The sequence below is a fragment of the Pituophis catenifer genome, unplaced genomic scaffold, assembly GCF_029215685.1.
Source record: "Pituophis catenifer annectens isolate HBS135680 unplaced genomic scaffold, rPitCat1.0.hap2 SCAF_1, whole genome shotgun sequence".
Lineage (NCBI taxonomy): Eukaryota > Metazoa > Chordata > Lepidosauria > Squamata > Colubridae > Pituophis > Pituophis catenifer.
Genome location: NW_027256881.1, coordinates 20,348,830 through 20,373,576, shown reverse-complemented (window position 1 = coordinate 20,373,576; position 24,747 = coordinate 20,348,830). Strand labels below are relative to the sequence as shown.

The 24,747-nt window shown below is 40.3% G+C and overlaps 1 protein-coding gene across 1 annotated transcript in view; it reads left to right on the top strand.

The window, feature by feature from the left end:
* The first annotated feature begins 393 nt into the window (after positions 1-393).
* Positions 394-24,747, top strand: part of MLXIPL (MLX interacting protein like) — a 68,200-nt gene continuing 43,846 nt past the window's right edge. The window contains exon 1 of the mRNA XM_070946461.1: positions 394-773. Coding sequence (XP_070802562.1) covers positions 394-773 — 380 coding nt within the window. The remainder of the gene's footprint in view (positions 774-24,747) is intronic.

Sequence of the window (24,747 nt, the reverse complement as noted above, 5' to 3'; positions counted from 1 at the left end):
GAAAACATGTTGAGTCCTTTGGCCTTTAACAGCTATTTCACCTGCAGAAATCAGTAAGCAAATCTTCTTTTCATAGCCGAGAAGTCAACATTATGGCCCCACTAAAGATAGAAGATTAGATTGCTATTAAAGGCATAAGCACCAGATCAAAAGTTAGCCAGCTTATCTAGAGCTGTTTTACATTGTCTCTGGCTATCCCAAATGCACCCTTGTACTGGCAAACAAAGTGTTAATTTTTCTCGGCAACTCTTTGTGTCCACCCATTTAGAAGGCAGGACCACATCAGGTTGATCTATAAAGACTGCTGTTGGAATCAGAGCCCTAGTGAGTGTCAGGTGAGGTTCTGGTCATAATGTTCTTACATTAAGTGTTAATTGCGCAGGACGTTTACGTATGTGGAACTGGCTGCCTCTGCAAGAAGATCCTGGTGTTGGCTTTGACAGTTGGGCTGGAGGGAGCTCTCCAGCAAATACCATTTCCTTCACCATGGCTGTCATTCAGCCTGGGCCTTATATGGAACTGCAGATGGGGTCAAGGCCCGACTCGGATTTTGACTCAGATTCAGACAACCCAGCCTTCAACAGCACCAAACCTGGTTCTGGTTATCCTGCCTGCTCCCAAGTGATCCACAGTGGTCACTTCATGGTGTCATGTCCTCACAGCGACTTGGTGCCCCGTCGGCGCCATCACCAGGTGGTGCCAGAAGTCCCTGATCCTCCAAGCATTGATCCCACTCTCACCCGCCTGTTTGAGTGCATGAGCCTGGCTTACAGGTGAGTCTGGGAGAGCCTCCTGCCTCCAGCCATGTTCAGTTCTTTTGACAGGTGGTTTTGAGAGATGACAGGTCTGCACTCTGGCCATGGAGTGTCTTTTCTCAGGAATCCCGGAAGTTCAATTAAAGCGCAGGGGTCTTTTGATCCAAGAGGGGAACAATCTCGGAACAGCATTGCAAAGGATTTGATGTAGGGGAGACAGGATTGGATTAACTTCAGAATTGAGGTTTTAGTAGTTGAGAGTGTCAGAGATAAACCTAGCATCTCATAGTGGAGGCAAAAATATGAACCTTGTGGATTTCTTCTGTGAACCTACTCTTATTTTCATTGTCTTTTTCTTTCTTTCTGAATTGAAGTCCAGTTTTTTTTTGGGGGTGGGTGGGTGATTCCTTGAATTGCAGTCTCCAAGCTAGCAAAAGCATTAAGCTGTCAGTAATGATGAGCCCCGAAATCCATCCTGTGATTGCAGAATTGCAGTCTTGCAAAAATGCAGATTGTAAATCTGTTGGGGGACAACATTTAATGAACTGCAGGGAAAACCTGACTCCAGATTATCACCACTTTCCCCAGAATTTTAGTAATCTGTATGCCAATGTATTCCTCTCCCAGGTTGGGGAATCATTGTTACAGTCCCTGGAGCATCCAAAGCCCCCTTATTTGCTCCAGAATCCAGATCAAAGCATTTTCTCCTGTGTTGGTCTGCCAGCTGCATCTGACCAACTAACAAGTTTGTTCAGATATAATTTACTTTGGAACTCTATGCCACAGGATATTGTGATGTCTCATGTAAGAAGGGGAAATTTCCCTTGCTGCTTTTTAATTAACCCTCTTGCTAGTTTTACCCATTATGTTAAGCCATGGTTTAAACATCATCATCATCTGCACTGCACAGTTTACATTAATAGTTAAACATACTGTAACAAACCCAAAAATTAAAATCCACATGAAATTGATAAAATAAAAGGGCAAGTCTGCTATTGTCACTTTCTGGGATATATATGTATATATTCTACTTCTCTGCCTAGCCTCTATTCTTTGTTTCTTGGAAGTCTCCTTCCATGTGCCAACTGCTTATTTTCCAACCCTAGGAATGAATGGTCAAATATTACAGTTTATTAAAGAAGATAAAGTTGGTTGGGATACCGCAATAAACTAAGCTATTTGGCTTGGTGTTGATTAAGTCTGTTGTGTGAACTGATAGTGAGTGGTTACAAAGTCTGGTTCAAGTGTGAAACACTCCTTTTCTCTCAATCCTAGGGAAGAAGGAAAAAGATAAGAGTCTTGCTATTAGAATTAGAATTAGAATTTTTTATTGGCCAAGTGTGATTGGACACACAAGGAATTTGTCTTGGTGCATATGCTCTCAGTGTACATAAAAGAAAATTCTATTGATGGAAACTCATGGGGACCTGCTTCTGCCTTTTGTAAAAGGGCTTTTGACCTCCACCCCCCACCCATAGCACCCCTTTTTCTTCTTCCCTAGGTTGAGAGGAAGAGCTATGTGCAGGAGAGGCCTTTTGATCAGAGGGAAATACATCATCAGTTATCTCTTCTTTTAATCCAAGTTCCAGCGATTTCCCAGAAAACTTTTATGGTGAAATCACCCTGCTTCCTCAGTGGCATTTTAATGGAAGTCCAGATTTTGTAATCCATTTGAATCTCTCCAGTGTATCACAAGCCCTTTCACCTTATTTTTATCTAGGAAAGGATAACATTTTTTTTTTTTTTACATTGCAGACCTGTTCTGCTGACTGCTGGCTACTAGCAGTTCGGCAGTTCGAGTCTCACTGGCTCAAGGTTGCCTCAGCCTTCCATCCTTCTGAGGTTGGTAAAATGAGGACCCAGATTATTGGGGGCAATATGCTGACTCTTTAAACTGCTTAGAAAGGGCTGTAAAGCCCTGTGAAGTGGTATATAAGTCTAAGTGCTATCGCTATTGTTATTTACTACAAGTATTAAAAGATATTGGCTTGGAAGTCCCCCAATATAGGTACAGTCTTGTTGGAGCAGACCAGCAATTTGTTTCTCAGGAGCCAACCAGCGGCCTCTTTTAGAGCCAGCCAGATTAAAGACCATCACTACATCTGTGGAAATGTATTCCTCACATTAATTTTGTGGTGTGTGTTCTCTTTCATTTCTTCAAATTCTCCATCCAGTCAACTTCCTTGGATGATTTCTGCATCTAGTGTCTGAAATGAGGGAGAAAAAAAAATCCCCAAATGTTTTATCTATGCCATAGATTAATTTATACCTTTCAGGTTCTCCTGTCTAATTTTATCTAGGTCAGAGGTCTGCAATTTTAAACACTCAAGGAGCCATTTGGACCCGTTTCCCACAAAAAACACCGGGAGCCACAAAACCTGAGTTGGCGTGGCCAACTCAACGTCACTCACTTCCACCAGTCACATGACACCTCCCCAGCCACGCCTACCCGGCCGGTCATTAGGGCAGAGAACCGGTTGTTAAAAAATACCGGGATCCACAAAACCCTTTTGACATCTCTCTCTCTCCCTTCCTTCCTCCCTCCCTCTCTCCCTCCCCCCCTCTCTCTCTGTATCTCTCTGTCTCTGCCCTGGCCGCTTCTCCATCCCCGGCCCTCACCCTTACCTTCTCAGGCTAGTGACTGGGAGGGAGGGTGAGGGATGGGGCCAGCCAATGGCGGGATCATCTGACGGGGAGCCACAGCAGATGGCTCAAAGAGCTGCATGCGGCTTCGGAGCCGCAGGTTGCTGACACCCGATCTAGGTGATAGCAGGTGGTAGGAAGTGCAATATCTATCCTTTTCCTCTAGGGTGGAGTTTGGGCCCCCTGCTAATTTTTTGTCCTTTCCCTCTCTATCTTGCCTCTCATTTCAACTCATGTATGTGAACCTCACCTTTGCAGTTAATAGACCATAGTTTAGTGTATCGTGTTGCCAACCATTTGTGGTTTGGTTTAGGCCAATTTGTGGTCCTTATTCCTCTTTCTTTGAAAGAGACATTTTCATCCGCTTGCCTAAAATTATGGCTTTGTGCTGTTCAACCTGCAAAAGTCTGCATGTGTCTTTTTTGTTTTGTTTTTTTGATGGAGAAGGTCAGAATAGTAGCATTTATTTTGTAGTAGACCCTTCTCATCAACCCACTGGCAGTTTGCGACAGTCTTAGTTGAGAGGTATTGCAGCAAAGACCTGCTTAAATGAGGCCTTTTTCCCAGCTTCCAGAGGCTGTTGGCTTCTGGACATGCTGTTCTCAAGCCTTGTTTACTTTGATCCATGGGGCGGCCCCAGTTCAGACAAATCCGGAGGTGGAAACACTGAAAGGACACCCCCTCTCCACCCGACACACACCTATGATCTCACTGCTGCCTAAGCACAATTCTTTCTGCTTTATATAGACTGTGCTCTCCGCTACTCCCACCCCTCTAAAGAAATGTCATGACAAGAATGAATATGGAGAAAAATGACTCACTTTTCATCCATACTGACGAACTTGGGATCAGCTGGTTAAACTGTCGAGACTCACTCTTCATATAAATGGCCCAGATAGATGTCTTGCGGTTAGATCCTAGTGGTGGACAATTCTTCCTTGAGAGAGGGGGTTGTATCAGCCCTCTTAATGAAGTATTGGTTTACCCCCTCCTCGAGAAGCCATCACTAGATCTACTAAACTGGACAATTTTTATCCAGTTGCTGTTGTATGCTGCTTAGAGTTAAGCTTTTGTGAGATGGGTGGTTATAACTATGCTAAATAAATAAATACAATTAGCTTACACAGGTAGTCTTCAATTTAGGACCAGTCTCTTAATGACCATTCAAAGTTAAAATGGATCTCCCCAGAGTGACTTATAACCCATTTTTGGAGTTATGATAGCTGCACAACCTCCTGTAATCGTATGATCCCATTTTGGGTTCTTATCAACAGGCTCATCTTTATACTGTTTACGGTGTCTTGCAGTCACATGACCACAATTTGCTATATTTTTTTCTGGTTTCTGGTATTTATTTCCAGTTTCCAGCAAAAAAGCTTACTGGGGAAATTGATTTCCTTAATGACCACAATGTTCGCTTAATGACGACTGTAAAACCAGTTGTAATGTCAAATCTGATTACATGATGCCTTGACTTACAATTGCAACAACTTACAACCAATTCCAGGGTCAGTTATGGTCATAAATCAAGGATATGTGCAGTAATTGTAGCCGTAGGAGTACCTTTTTGCAGTTTTCTTAATAACCATGGTGTTCACTTAACAGTTGCCCCCCAAAGGTTGTGAAATTGGGTCAGACACATGGGTGACCCATTTTACAACTATCACAATTTATGATTATAATCTCCATTACAGTCATAAATCAAGGATTACCTGTAATGTAACCGTACAATAAAAATAGAGCTAATACTCTTAAATGTGGGAGTTCCATTATGACATTGTTGCATGCATGCTGATTCTTTATTATGGTTATATAAAAATAACTTTGCAATTAAATCTGCTCCTTCACCTGTGTATTTCTTTTTCTCCATCCTGTGCTTGCATTTGCTCATTTTTCTTCCCGCAATCCTTTATTTGATGGCAGGGTCGATAGATTCTATCCTGAAAGTATTCCCAGGGGTTTGTTGCAATAACTGGCAACACCGTTGTCATGATGGTTGGATACCATCCTGGGAAGTTTTGAAACTTTGTGCTAAGAAGAAGCAAGTATAAAGGAATTAAGATATCTGGCTGGTTTATATAATTTTCTCAATGCTTTGTTCCTCAGTTCTACAATTTATCTACAAGTTTCCTACACTTTGGAGAAGGCATTAATCTCTCTATCTCCCATCCATCACAATTATAAAAATTTTAGAAAATTCTGTACATATTTTCAAATATATAGATATTATTGTGAGAGGTAGAAGCAATGTTTTATTTTGATATGAACAAAAGCTGGGATTTACAGATAGCTAGGTTGTGGGTTGGAACCAGGTTGGTCTTCTGTATTCCTGAACTCATAATTCTCTGGTGCCATGAGTATGCAAATGCCTCATTCTAACTGAGGCCTTGGTACAGGTAGTCCTTGACGTAAGACAATTGAGCCCCAAAATTCTGTTGTTAAGCAAAAAATTTGTTAAATGAATTTTGCCCCATTTTATGACCTATTTTACCACAGTTGTTAAGTGAGTCTCTGCAATTGGAAGGGACCTTGGAGATCTTCTAGTCCAGGGATGTCAAACTCGATTTCATTGAGGGCCACATCAGGGTTGTGTTTGACCTCAGGGGTGTCGGTTGGGCATGGCAAGCATAGACATGGCCAGCTTGATGTCACTCGTGTTGGGGGTACCTGTGGTGGCCCAAGTGCTCTGCCAGCGAAAATGGGTTCCTGAGCTCCGTTTTTGGCTGTGATGGCCTCCTGCAGCCTTCTGCCAGTGAAAAGGAACCTGGGAGGGCCGCGTGCAGCCCTCCCAAGCTCCATTTTCATTGGCAGGGGTACTGTGGACTGGTCTTTCACTGTTTCCAAGGCAGCCCGGTGGCCAGATCTAAGCACCCCGCGAGCCAGATCGGGCCCTCGGGCCTTGAGTTTGACACCCCTGTTCTAGTCCAACCCTCTGCTCAGTCAGGAAACCCTACACCATTTCAGACAAATGGTTGTCCAGTCTGTTCTTAAAAACTTCCAGTGTTGGAGCATTTACAATTTCTGGAAGCAAGTTGTTCTACCGATTAAATGACAGAACAATTCATCAGTGGAACAACTTGCCTCCAGAAGTTGTGAATGTTCCAAAACTTGTTCTTAAGAAGAGATTGGACAACCATTTGTCTGAAATGGAATAGGGTTTCCTGCCTGAGCAGGAAGTTGGATTAGAAGATCTCCAATTCCGTTATTCTATTCTATTCTAGTTGTTAAGTTAGTAACACGATTGTTAAGTGAATCTGGCTTCCCCATTGACTTTGCTTGTAAGAAGTTCGCAAAAGGTGATCACATGACCCTGGTACACTACAACAACCATACAGTAGTGGCCAAAATTGTGGAAACCTTTTGGGGAAAGTATATTTTCTAAAACTAGCTAATAGCACCACTTTTTTTGGAGTACCATAAAATTATATATCAATGGAAAGATAATTTAATCAAGAATGTAATGCAATAACTTTTATGAAGGATTTGCTATTAGAATAGCAGTTACAGTATAAAGAAGAAAAGTGAAACACGTAGAAAAAATGAGAGATACAAAAATGATCACCATAGAAAAAGCAAGATATACAAAAATTATCACGTCAGTTAATACTTAGTTGGATAACCTTTAGCATGAATTACGGGCTTACAACGTCTTCCCATGGAGTGAACCAAGTCTTTTAGTTCTGCAGCTGTTATAATATGAAACCAAGATTGAATGATTGCTTCTATTAACTGGATTTTATTGCTGGGTCACTTCTGATTAACAAGTTTCTTTAGTCGGCTCTATAGATTTTCAATTGGGTTAAGGTATGGGCTATTCCCAGGCCATTCCAGCAGTGGAATATGATTACCTTGAAACTCCAAAAAAAAAAAAAAAAAAAAAAGTGGTGTTATCTACATCAAACCTCAAAAATGCACTTTCCCCAAAAGGTTTCCACAATTTTGGCCACTACTGTAAATATGAACCAGTTGCCAAGCATCTGAATTTTGATCACATGACCATGGGGATGCTGCAATGGTCATAAATGTGAAAAACAGTCATAAGTCACTTTTTTCAGTGCCATTGTAACTTTGAACAGTGAGTAAATGAACTGTTGTAAGTTGTTTAACCCTTCCCATTCCAGCTACTTAGAATCATAGAGTTGGGGTACAGTAATTGAATCATTCCTGTTCAGTGCGGGAATCCATATGAAAGAATTGCTGATCAGCAGTGATAAGCATCCTTTATTTGATATCTCTCTGGCATTTTGGTTCCATTGACAAGTGATTCTTAAATGTTGTTTTTCTTTTAGATTCAACCAGAATCTTACTTCCTGTAATTTACCGTAAATCCATCATCCATCTCTTGCATTCTGGGATAGAAGAGAAAAATCTTGGCTTTCTAATGTATGACTTTATTTCAAATATTAGAAAAGTTTCATTATATTCCTATTCAGTTTTCATGATGTGGATCGTTTTCAGTTTTTTCAAGCTCTCTTCATGGGATTTACGGTCTATTCTTCTAATTATCCCTGAACCTGTTTCAGTTTGTTTAAATACGTCTGTCCTGATGAGCATTGTTTGAACATATGTTGAAATTGGACAACCATTTGTCTGAAATGGTATAAGTGTCCTGGGGTTGGACTAGAAGACCTCCAAGGTTCCTTCCAACTCTGTTATTCTGGTATCTACTGTAGGTGTCCACTTCATTGTCATGCCATCCACATTTAAATAGTTTGCTAATCAAATGTGATGTTCTGTCAAATGCTTTTTTGAATCAAGATATCTTATTTTGTATTGTGTAAGATGTACAGCAACTATAGCATTCTCACGATTTACTAAGAAAATTGCCCAACAAAAATATGAGATAAGGTTAGTTTGGCACGATTTGTTCTCAGAATGTTTGCAGGTCAGGCTGTTTATAATTTATTTGAGAATCTGCCCAGATATCTATGTCAGGCTAACTGGCTGGTTGGCCTTCTTTTTTCTCTTTTGAAGATAGGGACACTCTTTGCCCAATTCCGTTTTTTACAAAAGCACTCAAAAATAGTATATAAAAGTTCAGACAGACTATTAGTGAGTTCTTTCAAAGCCTCAGTATGCAATTCATCTGACTCTGGAGAACTGAACTAAATAAATATTTCCTGACTATATTTCTATCTGTCTTGAAAGTCAATCCTGCTCCTTCATTGTGCTTTTGACAGTTTTCTGGCAGAACAAATCATTTTTGTTTGCTTGGTTTTTGAAAGGAAATTGTAATTGTTCATTTATGAACTCCCACTTGCCTTGGGCTCCTTTTCCATTCCTTCAGATCTGTGGGACAATAAGCATCATATATAAACCATTAATAGGGTGTGGTTATTTTTATTCTGTAATTGTGATTAGTCTCCCCTAATTAACCTGGTTAAAAGATTATAGAGGAGACAAAGGTAGTCCCCAATTTACAACTGGTCATTTAGGGGCCATTGTAAATTACAGGAGGCCTCCTTAGAGCTATTTATGAGCCAGCTGCTCCACCTACCATAGTCACATGATCAGAGTTTGGGCATTTGGCAACCAGCCCACATTTACTGCCATTGGTAGCATCCATTGGTCACATGACTGCAATTCACAATGATTTTTTTCCAGGAAAAAAAATCATTGTAAATCGCAGTCATGTGACCACGGGATGCTATCAATGGCGGTAGCCATTTACCATAATTGGTAGCATCGTGGTCACATGATTGTGATTTGTAATGATTTTTTCCTCTGGAAACTGGCATTTACTTCTTGTTTCTGGCAAAATAGCACTAGCACTAGCATTTAGGCTTATATACCACTTCATAGTGCTTTATAGCCTCTCTAAATGGTTTACAGAGTCAGCCTATTGCCCCCAACAATCTGGGTGCTCATTTTACTGACCTCGGAAGGATGGAAGGCTGAGTCAACCTTGATACGGTCAGGATTGAACTGCTGGTTGTGGGTAGAGTTAGCTTGTAATACTGCACTCTAACCATCGTGCCACCATGGAGCTGATGCCGTGGTGGTGCACAGTGGGTTTGCTTAATGACCACAGCATTTGCCTAACTATTGCCGCAAAAGAGATAATAAAACCAGGCACAGGCCGCGTAAGGACTAGCATGATTTACAACTATAATTCCGGCCTCAATTATGGTTGCAAGTCAAGGATTAGTCTTTCCTATAAATTTTTTTTTTCATTTATCCCTATTTGTTGAAGTTTGGTCTGGGCTCTGGGAGTGATGGATATACTTCCATTCATGTCAGTGGGGTGGATGTGTGTCAGAATTTCATTCTGGACCGAACAATCTCACCTCATGAGAAATGCTCTTTATTTTTTTGAGTCTTAGACCCAGTGCATATGCAGGAGTAAGATGATTTTCTGTCTAATTTTGACTGGAGGACAGAGATGTCTTAATCCAAGAAACAAGAAGCTGATGTTTGTCTGGAAGAAGATCACTCTCACTAGCTGTCATTCATGAGTCATCTTTGGCCAGCCGCCCTCTTATCTAGACTGCCTGTCATTTGGGAATGTTTTCATTTTGATTTTTACAATCTAACATTTAGATATGAGTGGTCTTATCCAAGAGATTGATAGGGCAAGTTATTATGTGTCTTCCGTTCTCTAGAGAAGAACAGAACAAAGTTCATTCTGATGAGCCTAGTCTAGTGCTACAAGAAGATTGCTTCCCTTTCCTTTCCTATCATTTAACTTGAGTTGCAGTCCTTGGCCTTCTCTCCATTCTCCCAAAGGCCTGGCTAACTTTGACAATAAGAAATTCACCCAGAGTAAGATTTCTTAGCCTTCCAAACACATGGCAATTGCTTTTCCCTTATTTATAGAGTAATCAAAGCAATAAGCTAGATGTAATTAGTGTTTTTTACCTTCTGCACATGCGCAGAAGGCTTTGTGCATGCACAGAGGGTCCAAAATCGCATGTGACGTGCACGCACACACTTCCGAACCAGTAGGAAAGGTAAGTAGATTTCACCCCTGGCTTCCTGGCATTGAATTCTAACACTGCTTGTTTGACTGATGTGTGTATGTAGCTGGGAGGGGGGGGGAATGTCCACCAAGTTGTACTAGTTACACACACTGGTCTAATTCCAAATTCATGTGTGGTACTGAATGCAATACACATCCTCCATTGCAATCTCCTATTCCATGTAAGAGAATGGCTGGGTTTGCAGAACAGGCTAAAACATACTTGTGGGTTCGTTTAATAGCATGATTTAGCATGGTGAACACATCAAGCCATTGTGGTTTGTAAAAAAAAGGTTTATGGGTTTGCAAGTTGTGTGAAGCCAGTCAATCGTGTGGGAATTGTATTCAATCCATATTTAAACATCCCATGGCTTAGCATGATTTCCAAACATAGTAAGTGTTCCAGGGAGTCTAACTCTTCTCCCTTTCTAAAACAGCCAAAAGAAAGGATACGAATGGAATAAACCTATTTTACTAAGGAGCAATAATAGATCATGTGAATAATTGGCTAATCTGTGGACTCCTTTGGCTCCTAGGCAGCTGGAGAGCTTTGGTCGGTGAGGTGGCTGGCAAGAGGCTCCTTTGCCCGATTCACCTACTTGGCAGTAGCAGAGAGTGTTTGTTCTGAACCAGGGCAAAGAGTCCAAATTCCCCAATACAGTAGCAGCTCAGAAAGGAGACTTCGCTCATTATTTCAGTCTGCTGGTGTGGGGCCTTGACTTAGCCAGGTCTTTACAAACTTTCAGAAGGCATTTTAGGCATATTCTAGGTCAGGGGTCTCTAACCTTGGCAACTTTAAGACTTGTGGACTTTAACTCTCAGAATTCCTCAGCCAGCTTTGCTGGCTGAGGAATTCTGGGAGTTGAAGTCCACAAGTCTTAAAGTTGCCAAGGTTGGAGACCCCTGTTCTAGGTGGATTCAAAGATACCCAGGTCCAAGTGATATAGGGCTTTATAGGTGGTGACCAGCACCCTGACTTGTACTTGGAAATTCCAAACTAGACCAATAGGCCAGTGTCTGCCTATTCTCCCATTCTTGGAATTGAAGTCAATAGAATAGAATAACAGAGTTGGAAGGGACTTTTGAGGTCTTCTAGTCCAACCCCCTTCTTAGGCAGGAAACCCTACACCACTTCAGACAAATGGTTATCCAATATCATCTTAAAAACTTCCAGTGTTGGAGCATTCACAATTTCTGCAGGCAAGTTGTTCCACTGATTAATTGTCTTCACTATTTGGAAATTTCTCCTTAGGTTGCTTCTCTCCTTGATTAGTTTCCACCCATTGCGTCTTGTCCTGCCCTCAGGTGCTTTGGAGAAGAGCTTGACTCCCTCTTCTTTGGGGCAGCCCCTGAGATACTGACAGACTGCTATCATGTCTCCCCTGGTCCTTCTTTTCATTAAACTAGACATACCCAGTTCCTGCAACCGTTCTTCATATGTTTTAGCCTCCAGTCCCCTAATGCCCTTGGTCCACTCTTCTTAAAGTTGTCTTAAAGTAAGAAATGTTGTCTTCATGTCCTGTTGAAGATCTTAAATCTTAAAAGTAAGAAATATTGTGGTACGTAGTTCAGCTCCTACAGCAGTGTGATGAAGGAATAACAAAGTTGATCCTTTATCAAATGGGCAGCTGGATACTACAGCAGCTGCAATTTCCAAGAAGTCTTCAAGTACAGTCCCAGCTAAAGAAATTACAATAATTCAAGTTTTAGATCTTCCCATTTTTCTTTTGGTTATATCCACAGTTGAGGACAGTTCTTGCCTATCACACAAGACTGATAGCTGTATTCGCACATTACATTGACCTGGTTACTAAACTAACTCATTTTCTGGATTTGTGCAATATATTGAGGCATAAATTAACCAAAACAGTAAAAAAAAATGACAAGATTAACACTTGATTTAGAAATTATACTAAAGCAGCTCCTAGATCCGTGGTGGGTTGCCCCCGGTTCGCACCTGTAGAACCGGTAGTAAAACCGGCGGGAGGCTCCGCCCACTGACCCTGATGTCATCAAAATGCTTCTGTGCATGCTCACTTTGCTCACGCGCACGTGCGGCCCCGTTGCAAACTGGTAGTAAAGGTAAGTAAAACCCACCCTTGTCCTAGATCTATAACTGACTTACTTAAGTGTATTATGCAAATATGTCCTATGTGACCATGATCCCCTCCGCTCCAAATATGCAAACTCAGTTTCTAGCCCTGGGGGTTTCATACGGTCTTATAAAAAATGTAAATTGCCTTCAGCCACATTTCAGCCAAAAGAAAATAGATTTTATGGGATATATCAGGAGGTCAGAGGAAGACCTAACAGAGGTCTTCAACAATGTGGTATTGTGGCCAGTGGTAGGTTTCACATATTCTTACCACCGGTTCGCCCCCCGCACGTGCCCCCCGTGCATGTACCCGGCCTTCTGCACATGCGCTTTGCTCTCTCTTGTGCCTTCCACATACATGCCCAGCCTGTGCATGCACTTCGCTCTTGCGCGCACCTTCCGCGCATGTACCCAGCCTTGGAAACATGGCTAAATAGGACAGCATTACGCGGGGCAGGTGGGCAGGTGGACCCACCTGCATTCGCCGCTACTGGTTCACTCAAACTGGTATGAACCAGCTGAATACCACCTCTGATTGTACTTCAGAAAGTACTGGAGTCTTTTTCACTATAAGTGTTACACAGAGGCTGGATGGCCAACTGTAGGATGATATAGCAGTTGGATACTTGCATTGAAGTACCATGATCTTGATGATCACCAAGATCCCTTCGAATTCTTCCATTCTGTGCTTCTACTGTTGTGCAAGAAATCATCCCAATGGTGCTTGCTTCAGCCCCATCCACCATATCTCACCCTTGAGGAACATGGCCATCAACAGAGGAAAAAATTGCTTTGTCCTCTGCAGGCATTTTGTGTAGAACCATACTAGCTAGCTGGTGATTCTGCAATCCTTGGTTTCATGTACTTAGGAGACTAAAAAATGATGACAAAATTAACAACACTTTCCTCGTTCTGCTGCCATTGCGGTCCCTTGGCAGCTCTCTAAGGTTTTTTGAGAACTGATGTAATCATGGCTGTTGCCAGATGAAGACTGGAGAATGGAAACATTTGACAAAAAAATGAGTATGGACTTCCTTCTGTTCACTCCCACTGCTGTGGGTTGATACAGGGGCATCTTTGGTTTTAGATTTGGTTTTTTTTTTGTTTTTTGCTTAATTGCTTTTAACAAAAGTAGCTTTTGAACATAGGAGACACTGTAATAAACCTATAAACTGCTTTTGATTAGGGATGATTGACTGATCAGTTACTTTTAAATACAGGAAGTTTGCTCTGTTTCTGCGTGGGTGTATATATGGTTTGGTATCTTTAATTATTGTCAGAGATAGCCTGTTTGGCTATTTTATAGTTCATTTCAATAAACTGACTAAGCCTGCTGTATAAATAGTCAACACAGTTCATTTTTGTCTTTAACATATGGGAACACGGTAACTATATTTAATTAACACTGTTTTAGTCTTTAACATGTGAATCCAATGAATGAATCCCTAGCTTGACATGTTTCTTCCACCCATTTCACTTTTTGGAAGAAAGAAAGATAGCAGAAATGGTTATTGAAGGCTATCAATTATTATATTATTATAATATAATATTATATTATATAATATATAATATATTAGAGATTAGTTATTATATTAGAGATATAATATCCACTTCTGTTGGGTTTTTTTCAGGAAAGAGAGGGAAAAAAAATCCCTGCAAGACAAGTACTAATCAACAGCTGGAACAACTTTTTTCAAACTATTGCTTTTCCAATACATACTGTGAGATGTAAATGCCTTATTCCCTAATGTGTAAATAATGTATATATGGGACATCGGGGGTTAACTTATTCTTTGGTTCCTAATGTATTCATAATTCACCACTCCCATTCTTGGCTCCACCCCTTGTATATATAAGGAGCCACCTTCACCATTTTCCTTGCTTCTATCTGTGAATATTCAGTGAATATAGAATGCCTGTTATAATTAAAGAGAAATATATTTAAACCTCTAACTCTTATTATCATTATTGAGTCTGATCCTGAAAATATTGCAACAAGCTGGTAGCAGAGGATGGTTAATTGACTCAATAAATACTTAAAGATGTCTAAGAAAGATAGGCCCAACACCAGGGCCTACAGCAAAGAAATAGAAACTGAACAAGAAATAATCAACGAATCCACAAACGCGATTTCGAGAGAATCCGAAGAATACACCACTGAAGAAGAAGAACTAATAAATGAAAATAATGACCAGGAGGAAATCGAAATAGAAAATAACGAACTCAGGTCAGAGATATTAAAACTATTAAAAAGCCAGAAGAATGATGAAAGCCTCATCGCGAATCTCCAAGAAATGCTGAAAAACAGCGGAGCAGCGAGAGAGAAAAACATTGCTAAAGAGAAACCCAAAGACCAAAAAACTGTGAGTGATATGACTACAGAGAAAGTCGTTATGAAAAAGAAAAGATGTGATCCCGCGCGAAATTTTGAATGGCAGCCATCTTGGTTCCAACAAGCCTCCAAAGTGAGCGAAGCAGAGCCAATCAAAATGCTCAGTTCAAAATTTCTGGCGCGAAAAACGTTATCAGACAACGAAAGCGAAAAGGAAGATTCAAACTCTTCAGAAGAACCAGAATCAGAAAGCGAAGACGACTTAACGAAATCCCAAGTAAAGTCAGCAATGAAGACGCTTTTTGCTGCATTTGGGCCAAAATTAAAAATTTCCAGAGCGACAACGAAGAAGCTAGAGAACAAGCCGATACCTCAAGACCTGCACGCTCCCATCCTGACTTCGAGAGCGACGACGCCCGAGCCCAGAGAGCCATGTCGATTCCGCCCTACACCGCAGACCGGATCAAGTACCAACGCACACAAAAGAAAGAAAAGAGCAGTCGCCGCCATCAAAACTCCTAAAAACGAGCCAGAAACCGACTCGTCTGAAGAGGAGCGGAGCGAGCGAGCTGCAATGGAGAGAACCTTCCACGACGACGCCAAAGAAGAAATGAGCAACGCGCATGTGCGAAACCACGTAGACGGTCCGGAAAGACTTGAACTGGCCAGAGAACCGCGCAGACTCGTTGCAAGCATCCCCATGCCGTTTTGCAATTTCCTGCACTTGCGAGACCACGGACTACCTCAGGTTGTAAGTAATGAACAAAATAATGTGGGAAACTTACCCAGTGACTTCCCAAAACTTAGAGTTGATGGCATTAATTTGCAAGAATGGTATCAACAGCTCCAGGTTGTCTTTATGAAAGAAAATTTGCTATTCTTTATCACTAGTCCTCCAAGAAGACCTTGGACTTTAAAAATAGATTGTTTACATCATAGAGCATTTTTCTTAATAATATCTAGCGTGTCTCCTACAATGTATCATAGCATCAAACCAAACCTAACTGTTTCAGAAATAATTCAATGCATGTTTAATCTGTTTCACAGCGATAGTGTAGCTACCACTACAAGAATGTCTAAGGATTTCTTTTCTTCCAGAGTAAAACCAGGGGTTTCCATAAGTGAGCATTTGATATCTCTAAACAAAATAAGAGCTGAGCTGCATTTGAGGGGGGAAGTGATTTCAGATCAAACAATGAAAAGTGTTATTATCAATTCACTTGATTCATCATGGGATAGTTTTATGTCACACTTAGACACCATCAATCTAGGATATTTATCCATAGAAAGTCTATCTAACAAATTGATAGCAGAAGACAATTCAAGAAAAAATCGTTCCAGCAATCACACAGAACACAAATCTTTTAGGAAGGTAGCTTTCCAGGAAAAATACAATGAAGCTTTTAAATGCCATAATTGTGGGTCCAGGGAACACAATAGAAGAGACTGTCCCAAAATCTCAAAGGAGAGACATAGGTCAGAGTATAGGAGCAAATACAATTATAGACAGTCTTCCACAGATAGACATAAATATAGAAGCCCACCAAATTACAGAGATAGTAGAGGGGGTAGAGAAAATTCAAAAGAGAGAAAATCTGGTTCACTGAATGGACTAAATAAACAAGACAGCACTAAAACACAACAAAATGAGAACAATAATTGGCTTATTGATTCTGGGGCAACCAACCACACCACTAATAACAAAAATATATTGTCTTCATTTACAGAAGATAAATTTGTAATAAAGGTAGCTAATCAAGAAAAGGTTCAAGTATTAGGCAGAGGAAATGTGACCTTGCCTGGCCTAGGAAAAATAGAGGGGGTATTGTTAATTCCAGAAATACCTCATAACATACTAAGTGCCATAAAACTAAGCAGAGATTCTGACATCAATATAGTTTTCTCAAAGGGGAAAGCAACTTTAGAGAAGGACAAAACAAATGTAGGCACTGTGATGATTAAAGGAGGCCTACCCTATCTAATAACAAAAGAAAGATGGTTACATAACATTGATTCAAATATGGAAGATTGTATTGAGGCAGATGATGAAAATGTTAGTAACAGTGACAATGATGAATGTAAAATATCTCATGATCACGCAAATACACACAATGAGAAGAAACCAAGAATAGGTAAACCAATTCATGATGAGTGTGCTCACATCTTGCATAGGAAGTTAGGACATGCAAGTTTTCCTGTAGTACAAAAAATGACTGAACACGCAGAAGGTGTCAAAATAAAAAATTGTGAAAATTATTTGGAATGCTCAGTATGTAAATCCACTAAACTAAAAACTAGTCCCAGACCAAAAAAATCCAACAGATCAACTAACAAAATTTTTGACTTAGTACATATGGACCTAGTTGGTCCATTAACTCCATCAATCACTTATAGAAAACGTTACTTCCTAACAATAGTAGACGATTACAGTCGCTATGGTTTTGTTTACACATTAAAACACAAGGATGAAACCTTTCAGAAATTTAAGGAATTCTACAAACGCATAGAAACACAACATAATATCAGAATAAAACAAATTATGACAGATAGGGGATGTGAATTCATGTCTAAAGAATTCTCCCAATGGTTAAAGGATAGAGGAATGCTACATTTCACGTCTAGTCCATTTTCTGCGTTCCAAAACGGGATTGCAGAGAGAAAGAATTCCACACTACAAACCATGATTAGGTGCACATTAGAGGATGCTGGTTTAGGCAAACAATTTTGGTCAGAGGCCTTACATTATTCAAATTACACTCAAAATAGAACCTGGTCCAGTATTGTGAATAAAACACCATATGAGGTGATGTATAATAGGAAACCCAAATTAGCACACATGCACATATTTGGAGTCACTGCAGACGTACACATACCTAAGCAGTTGAGAAGAAAGGGAGAAAACGTATCCAGAAGATTAAGATTTATGGGATATGAAACTGGCACCAAAGGGTACAGATTCATTGATAATAATAACAAATTTATAGTCTCCAGAACAGCTGTGTTCCATGAACAGGCCAATTGGTCTAAATTACATCTTAATGAAATATTTCCAAATAAATGCAAAGATACAAAATCTTGTGAGGAAGGGACAATAGAAAATCAAAATATCAACAAAAATAAAAACAAAACCAAAACTTGGACAAATAGTCAGCACAAAATAAAGACAGACACATTAACAAAAAAGGAAGCAAGATATTTGCATGATAACCATAGCAAACCCGAAAGAGCTATTAGAAACAATAGAAATCAAGTACCAAATAAATACAGAGATTACATAATGCATATGGATGGTGAACAAATGACACCTAATACATATGAGGAAGTATTAAAACTCCCTCGTGAAGAAAAGGAAAAATGGGAACTAGCTATGAAAAAAGAGATGGAAAGTTTGCAAGGATTAAATGTGTTTACACCTGCGATTGCACCTAAAGATAAAACGATTATAGGTACCAGGTGGATTTATAAAATTAAGAATCTAGAAGGAGGCAATACTCTATACAAAGCTAGATTGGTTGCACAAGGTTATGCACAAAAATATCCGGAGGACTACACTGACACATACTCCCCCACAGTGAGAACAGAGAGTGTTAAAACAGCTCTAGTAGTGGCATCTGCACTCAATCTTGATGTATTTCAATATGACATACAGACTGCGTATTTACACGCAAAACTAGATAAGGAAATATATGTTAGAGCACCACACAGTCAATACACTAATAAGAATGAAATTTGGCTATTGAACAAGAGTCTATACGGATTAAAGCAATCTGGCAAAAGATGGTACGATTGCTTGGTAAAAGTACTTAAGACCATGGATTTCAACGCTACCACTGCTGATAACTGTTTCTTTGTAAAAAAGAGTGATGATCATATTGAATTTGTATTAATTTATGTAGATGATATTTTATATATAGGAAAACACAAGGAGAGAAGAGAAACCTTTGTAAATAAGCTAAACGAACATTTCTCGTTGAAATCTCTAGGTAAAGTAAACAAATACCTTGGTGTACAAATTAACAAAACTAGAAGGGGATTCAAACTTACTCAGAAAGATAAAATCATTGAACTTCTGAACAAATGCAATTTAAACAATGCCAAACCCTGTGACACTCCTATGCAAACTGATTTCCTTAGAAACACTGATGAATCTTCCCCTGAATTCAAGGATAATACATTTTATAGATCAGTCATAGGTTCACTTCTTTATATATCTAATTGGACCAGGCCAGATATTGCATTACCACTCAACTTATTGTCAAGATATGTTAGCAAACCAACAATGTATCATTGGGAAGCAGTCAAAAGAATTCTAAGATATCTGAAAAGTACATTAGACTTTTGCTTAGTATTAGAACCTAGTAATGATAAAGAACCAAAACTTACATGTTACACAGATGCGGATTGGGCTGGAGATATATCATGCAGAAAGAGCACTTCTGGTTATATTTTTCTATTAAATGACTGTCCAGTTTACTGGTACACTGGTAAACAAGAACTGGTAGCCACTTCGACCACAGAAGCGGAATATGTTTGTTTGTCCAAAGCTGCAAATAACCTTGTATGGTTTAATGATTTGATTTCAGATGTTTGGAAAAAACCTGCTTTGCCTTTTGTTATGCATGAAGATAATAAAGCAGCCATTGAAATATCCAGATCCGATGCCATTGGACAAAGGTCCAGGCATATAGATATAAAATTTAAGCATGTGAGACAATTGTCTCAAGATGGATTTATCAAAGCAGTGCATTGTGATACCTCTGAACAATTAGCTGACATATTGACGAAGCCTTTACCTTCTAAACAGCACAAATATTTAACATCAAAATTATATGTCTTATATTGTCCTGAATCTGAATGTAATTGGTGTTGTATAGCGAACCGGCATTTAGAGGGGGATTTGTGAGATGTAAATGCCTTATTCCCTAATGTGTAAATAATGTATATATGGGACATCAGGGGTTAACTTATTCTTTGGTTCCTAATGTATTCATAATTCACCACTCCCATTCTTGGCTCCACCCCTTGTATATATAAGGAGCCACCTTCACCATTTTCCTTGCTTCTATCTGTGAATATTCAGTAAATATAGAATGCCTGTTATAATTAAAGAGAAATATATTTAAACCTCTAACTCTTATTATCATTATTGAGTCTGATCCTGAAAATATTGCAACACATACATTTGACTTTCTGGCTTTTTGTCTTTCTAATGTTTGTATACATAGTCCCCTGTCTCCAATTTTAATCTTTGCTTGATTCTAAAATGTAGCAAATGATTCACTTGTCTGCATAAAACTCTCTCTTAGGATAGATGTCTTGATATTCACCTGAATAGTTTTAATGTCACATACAAGCAGGTAGTAATTGGACTACTGTCAAGAAATCCATTGTGGTATTGTAGTCTAAAACTATGGAGTAATGAGGCAACAGGGTGCATACTCTATTCCCATGATGGTGAACCTATGGCACGCATGCCACAGGTGGCATGCGTAGCCATATCGGTGGGCATGCAAGCTCAGCTCTGGCACGTGCCAGCTCATTTTTGGGCCTTCTGGGCCCACCAGAAGTAGGGAAACAGGCTGTTTCCTGCCTCCGGAGGGCCTCAGGGAGGGTGGGGAAGGACCATTTTTCTCTCTTCCCAGCCTCCAGAGCCTTTCTAGGAGTCTGGGGAGGGCAAAACCAGCCTTCCCCTCCCCGGAGGCCCTCCAGAGGCCGGAAACAGCCCGTTTGCCAACTTCTGGTGGGACCAGAAGGCCATTTTTTGCTCTCCCCAGCTTTATCTTGGCTGTACACCGCCCTGAGTCCTCAGGGAGAAGGGCGGTATATAAATTGGAAATTAAATTAAATTAAATTAAATTAAATTAAATTAAATTAAATTAAATTCCAGAGCTTTCTGGTGGGACTGAAAATTGGCAAATGGGCCATTTTTGGCCTCCAGAGGGCCTCCGGGTGGGGGAGGCCGTTTTCACCCTCCCCAGACTCCTAGAAAGGCTCTGGAGGCTGGGGAGAGAGAAAAACGGGCCTTCCATTCCCACCAGAAGTTGGTAAATGGGCCATTTTTGGCCTCCAGAGGATCTCCCGGGGGGAGGGGGGGCTAGAAAGACTCTGGAGGCTGGGGGGAGCAAAAAACGGGCCTACCGTGCCATCGTGTGCCAGGAGCGGGGGGAGTGTGGGGGTCGCATGCGCATGCACGAGGGTAGGGCGCATAGAATTATGGGTGTGGGCACCTGCACACGTGACCCACCCACCCCACTCCTGACACGCAATTGCAAAAAGGTTAGCCATCACTGTTCTATCTATCTACTATATCAACTCATGATAACTAAAGATGATAGGATTTGTAGTCTAATGTCACTGGAGGGCACAAAATTAAGGGAAGATTACACAATCCCACTCTGAATTTCTATTTTATAATTCAGCACTGGCCTCCATTGTGCACTTTCCTCCGTCACACTACCTCCTTCAACATTTGGCTGCTATTTTACAGGGTTTTCCATCCCAGCTGGTGTTTGCTTGCTTTCCTGTCCAGGAGATGATGAAGGCTGGCTTTATACATGGGTCTCTGCACATAGATTAGCGAAAATGTGCTCTGCTTTGCACACTGAATAAACAGCCGGCTGACTGTTCCTGGAAACTTGGATATAGTGAGGGAATAATTGGTACAGTATGGTTTTACTCTTGTTTCGATAGCGCTCCTTTAGACCATATGCACTGTTTTTTTAAAAAATGTGCTTTGGGACTCTTCATTTGGATTCATATAATATAAGAAACCTTAAAGATACCAGGTCAACTAAATCACATGCTGTATCCAAATTAATAAAACATGCTACAGTTTAATATGAGGGCCTAGTTCACAGAAGATGCCGAGATCTCTACAACATACTGAATCAGGGATTAAAAGGCAAAGCTACCCTCAATGAAGCTTGATTTCTAGGGACCACATGGATATAACCAGGCAGTTTTCAACTGTCTTCTTCCAGGAATGTTTTCCAATTTTCTAGCCTACCTTTCACAATCTTCTCTGTGCTCTCAGACAAGCCTGGGCAGTGGTGCTACCCAACCAGAAACTATCCAACTGGACTTTAATCTACTTCAGTATACAGTGCGAACTCAATCACTTAGAAAAACAAGTCCTTAAACAGAGGGGCAGGCCTTGCCTCTGAAAGGACACCTGGGTTTAGATCCCCACACCTACCAACATTTCAGCAAACCAAAAAAGGATGGACTTGTCTCAATATTGCCATGACACGTTTCTGGAGGTTCTGCTCACCTTTCAGATGTTGCCTATTCCTTACTTATTGTGACTGAAACAAGGCGCCCTAAAGTAAATAATAAAGATAAGGTATTTTGCCACAGAGGCAGTGAATACAATGGCACGTTGGACAAAGCAGAGGATTTTGATGGCAACCTGTGCACGTGGATACATTTTTATTTATTTATTTATTTATTTCATCAAGCATGTATTACAGTATATGACAGATATAAGTGTAAACATAATTATAAATACATGTAAATGATACAAATAAAAGAAAACATTAGGACAGGGATGGTAGGCACGCTGGTGTGCTTATGCACACCCCTTACAGACCACTTAGGAATGGGGTGAGGTGGTCTACAGTAGACAATCTAAGGTTAAAGTTTTGGGGATTTGGGGAAGAAACCACAGAGTCAGGTTGTGCATTCCAGGCATTGACAACTCTGTTACTGAAGTCGTATTTTCTGCAGTCTAGTTTGGATCGGTTTACCATGCTTTCACTAATTTCTAGTTTTATACTAACATAATAACTCCAATAAACAAGCTGTGCACCACCTCTCTTTAGAAGGCAGTGACATATCTAGAACAGGGAACTCTCATGTGGCATCTTGCATAATTTGCTATTTCCTGGCTGGTTAAAACTCCACTTCTCATAACAATCTAATGCTTTAAAAGCATTTTGCATGCACCACTCTGTTGTTATTACAGCAACCCAATGAAGACAACAAGATAATATTTCACTGTCATGTTGTAGAAGAAGTGATAATATGCCACTAGCCACTTTGTCATAATAGTGACCTATCTTGCAGGGTTATTTAATGATTTGTAAATTATTCATTTATTTATTTATCAAACTTGCATGCCACCTATCTCACCAAAAATGAACCTTTACAAACAGATGCAATGGACAAAAAGCCCTTCTACGAACCAAAGATCCACTAATTCAACATCTGGCTTTTAATTAAATGCCTGTAGCAGGGGTGAAATCCAGCAGGTTCTGACAGGTTCTGGAGAATTGATAGCGGAAATTTTGAGCAGTTTGGAGAACCAGCAAATACCACCTCTGGCTGGCCCCAGAGTGGGGTGGGAATGGAGATTTTGCAATATCCTTCCCCCAGGAGTGGGGAGGGAATGGGGATTTTGCAGTATCCTTCCCCTGGAGTGGGGAGGGAATGGAGATTTTGCAGTACCCTTCCCCTGCCATGCCCACCAAGCCATGCCCACCAAGCCACACCACACCCATCAAGCCATGCCCATAGAACCGGGAGTAAAAAAATTTGGATTTCATCACTGGCCTGTAGGATACACACATGATAATGCCATTCTATTACTCTTTGTCTTCAGCATCCACAACTGAAAGATAGGCTGCTTCAGCGAAATTCTGATTTGGTATCCAAAGTTGATACTCAACAGTACACTTCAAATCATGTTCAAGCATAAGTTGTCAAGAATATATAAAGGCATTTCAAATGAATATTGGAAATGTAAATGTAAAGAAGGGACCTTTTTATCATTTATGATGGACATGTGATAAAGCAAAGAAATATTGGAGTAGGATACATAACTTAATACAGAAAATTCTTAAAGTGAATATAAAGAGAAAACCAGAGACTTTTCTTTGGGGTTTAATGATAATTTAATGGAAAAAGACCTGGAAAAACAAATCAGAACTTTGATGTTATAAATGTTGAAAGCAACAAGACTACTTTATGAACAGAAATGGAAGGTTCACCCCGATCCCCACAATGGATGAATGGCTGCAAAAATTGTTGGAGTTAGCAGTGATGACTAAAGTGACTGTTTTGAGCAAAGAAAAAATATAAATACTTTGATTTCTACTTGGGAACTCCTTCTGGACTTTGTGCTTGAGGTGGAAAAAAGTGAAACTTTGATTTTGGGTTTTACTGATTAGATAGAAATGACTAGTTTATACTATTACGTAAAAGCAGTGGTGGGTTGCTCCCGGTTCTGTCCGGTTCTTGTGAACTGGTAGTAAAAGCGGTGGGAGGCTCCGCCCAGCCGCCCGTCATAATGGACGATCTGTGCATGCGCAGAAGCTCGCACTCCTGTTCTGAAGTGATAGTAAAGGTAAGTAGAACCCACCCCTGTGTAAAAGTCACAAAATTGAGGTTTGATGTTAATGCCTTATTCTACTGCACCAAAGAGTCAATGGCTTTTTTTCCTTCTTCCCCTTTTCTTTCCCACACTTTTCCTTTCCCTTTTCCCTTCCCTATTTTCCCTACTATTTACTTTTGTATTTTCTTTGTACTGTATGCTATATTATAAACTAATAAAAACTGTTTAAAAATGCCTTGTTCAATCAAACAAGAATTCATCAGGTCTAGTTGTCTTCATCACCAACCAACTAAATATCTCTAGGAAGCCCATCTGTCCGCGTCCCAGTAAAGACGCGGAAGCAGGCATTTTCCAAAGTTCTCTTTACTAGAAATAGGTAAACTGGCACATCTGGGAAATCCCGAATCTGAAAAACCCGGAAAGTAAAAACTTACTTTCCTTCAGTAAGTCAAAGCTCTCAACACCACCCCTTTCTCCTCAATCGATCACATGCTCCAATCATCGTCCGTTCTACCTCAAGCCAGCCCCTGACCACTCCTCCTCCAGATGCTGGCTCACTCTGACCTTGACCGATAGGAAGAACGCTATTATGTCTACTAACTCCCCTCTCCTAAATCCCCCCTCCTACTTTTC